Genomic DNA, 2,500 nt, shown 5'->3' on the forward strand with positions numbered 1-2,500 from the left:
TTACTGTCATATACATATCTTCAATTCCTCCCAAGCCGTCAAAATGCAGCCGTCCTTGTCCATCTTTGCCTGAATTATGGAATAGCCTGATGTTGATAATGTAATGGTCATGCTGAAGGCTATACAGGACTGCTATGACAACCGGGGAACAGTCATAGGTTTCTTGCTGGAACTGGTGATTACTGTGGCACAGAAGTCGACGCTCCTGCTCGTTGGAGGCGATGTACTCAATCTCTTTGGTCTTCTCACTGGAGGTCATGTATCCAAGTCGAGCCTCATGGTTAATCACTGCTCCAGAATCTGGTTGTGAATCTAAACGTAAAAAGAGTCCTTATTCTCTATTTGTACACATGATACAAATATAATATGCACTCCTGTTTCTCTCAAAATTTAGTCATTGTCCATTACTTTATGAAATACAATTTCAATAGTCCTATCACTGTTTAATGGAAAAAAATGACATCTGTCTGTTTATCCATTTGTTATTGTCTATATTTCATAGTATTTGTCATTATCATCCTCTAATTGTGTAATTGTGTTTAAACGACACCCATGGTTTCACTAAGACAAACCTCCCTTGCAAAATCTATTGTGAAAGAATAAATATCAATTTGCAAATAAATCTTACAAAGTGATATCTTTCCCTCTCCTACTCTTAAACCTCTTCCTTCCCCCCAAGTCCCTTTCCTCTGTTCCTCCTCCCATTTCTCCTGCCATATTCCCTTTCTTTTATTCCCTCTCTTGTTACCCTCCCTCCTTCATCTCCCATATTTTTCTTTCCTTCCCTCTTTTTTTTTTCCCTTCTCTTTTCTCCCTTCCTCCTCCTTCTCCTACATTCTCCCCTCATTTCCTCTTTCTGTATCCCTCTTCTTTCTCCCTCCCTCTAGACCTACCCCTTCCCACCTCTTTCTCCCTCTATCTCTCTCTCCCCTTGCTCCACTTCCTGAGTCCCCCTTACTCCCCTTCCCTTTCCATCCCATGTCTCCCTTCCTCCTTCTTCCACGTCAAGCCTACCCTTCCCCACCCCATCCCCTTCCTCACCCTCATATCTCATCCCCTACCTATTCCCATCCCCTCTCCCTTCCCCTGCGCACCATTGGTCAGACGTAGGCGTAGCAGGGCTATGAGGCTGCTCTGCCACCGAGAGTATCCCTCTTTCCCAGGTGGTGTCTGCCGTGAAAACAGATCCATCATTAACGGAACAAACTCTCACATGAATGTCTTTATTATTTCAAGCTTCTAGTTGGAAAAGCAATTGAGATCTCATTGGACTTCATGAGGTTATGATATCACTGATACATTAGACTATATTTACATAATGAATTGAATCTTTCTTTTATAGCCTAGTTTTTTCCCCCCTTAAGTATTAAGGGAATGGATGTAATCAAACCAGAAGAAAGGAATGGAAAAGAAAAGGCAAAAACTCTTCCCAAATATAGAAATAAAAAATAAATTGGAAAAAAAAAAAAAAAAAAACAGACAAAGAGATATATATGCATAAAGAATGAAAAGGAGTGTCAATGCCCAACTACACATGCAAAGAGTGAACCTGCAATTAACAAACAAATAAAGTACACACAATAAAAAAGAAAGATTGCACATAATACACAAACAAATAAATGAAGCACCCATTAACCTAACAAAAAAAGGTGCAAACAATAGTAAATACACACAATACACAAACAAAACAAGCATATTAGAAACAAACAAATAAAGGCTGCACACAATAAACAAATAAAGTGGACACCATAAACAAACAAATGAAGGGTACATACATTATACAAACAAATACAGCTACATATGGACCAAGAGAGGAAGCCTACAATTAAGAAACTGATATAGGCTGCACACAATAGACTTTAAAAAAGTACACCAATGGAGGGTAGGGTGCACGTGTACAATCCCTACCTCAAATGCAAAGACAATGTGGCTCTGCGAAGCATAACCATTTGAGTGCCCCTTCGTCTTGTGGGTCTGGTTTGGTCTGACAGTGCGGCACTTACTGTTGTGGGGGTCTGGCCAAAACCAAGTGCCGCTGCTGCCAGTGGCACGGTTTTGTTGCTGGTCCTGGCACATGACGCCTTTTACTGTGATTGAGTCCCACTGGTTGGGAGCTGTTGGAGGAAGAGGGGCAGTGCAGAGTTAGTTTTTTTGTTCGTTGTTAGCTCTGTACATGAAGGGGGGCATTAAGAGCATGTGAATGGGCACAGGGTGGACATGTGGTGTAGGAAGGAAAGAGTGGGGAGGTAGAGAAAGATGACTGAGGTGACGGAGGAGGAAGAGAAAGAGGATGATGTGCAGGAGAAAGGAGGAGGAGGAGGAGGAGGAGGAGGAGGAGGAGGAGGAGGAGGAGGAGGAGGAGGAGGAGGAGGAGGAGGAGAAGGAGTAGGAGGAGGAGGAGGAGAAGAAGAAGGAGATGAAACAGATGAAGAAAGAAAGAGTGGGGAGGTGGATAAAGATGACTGAAGTGATGGAGAAGGAGGAGGAACAGGAGAAGGAG

At 42.6% G+C, this 2,500-nt stretch overlaps 1 protein-coding gene across 3 annotated transcripts in view; it reads right to left on the reverse strand.

The window, feature by feature from the left end:
- The window catches only part of LOC125041786 (protein wntless-like), a 13,642-nt gene that overhangs the window by 5,416 nt on the left and 5,726 nt on the right, over nt 1-2,500 (reverse strand). For 2 of the 3 annotated variants that reach the window (XM_047637074.1, XM_047637073.1), the window contains exons 3-5: nt 1,909-2,114; nt 1,095-1,170; nt 5-312 (exon numbers count right to left, since the gene is read on the reverse strand). In XM_047637074.1, the coding sequence (XP_047493030.1) occupies nt 5-312; nt 1,095-1,170; nt 1,909-2,076 (552 nt within the window). In that variant the 5' untranslated portion in view covers nt 2,077-2,114. The remainder of the gene's footprint in view (nt 1-4; nt 313-1,094; nt 1,171-1,908; nt 2,115-2,500) is intronic. The other variant, XM_047637076.1, reaches the window with a different exon arrangement.

The sequence above is a fragment of the Penaeus chinensis genome, chromosome 31 (assembly GCF_019202785.1).
Source record: "Penaeus chinensis breed Huanghai No. 1 chromosome 31, ASM1920278v2, whole genome shotgun sequence".
Taxonomy (NCBI): Eukaryota; Metazoa; Arthropoda; class Malacostraca; order Decapoda; family Penaeidae; genus Penaeus; species Penaeus chinensis.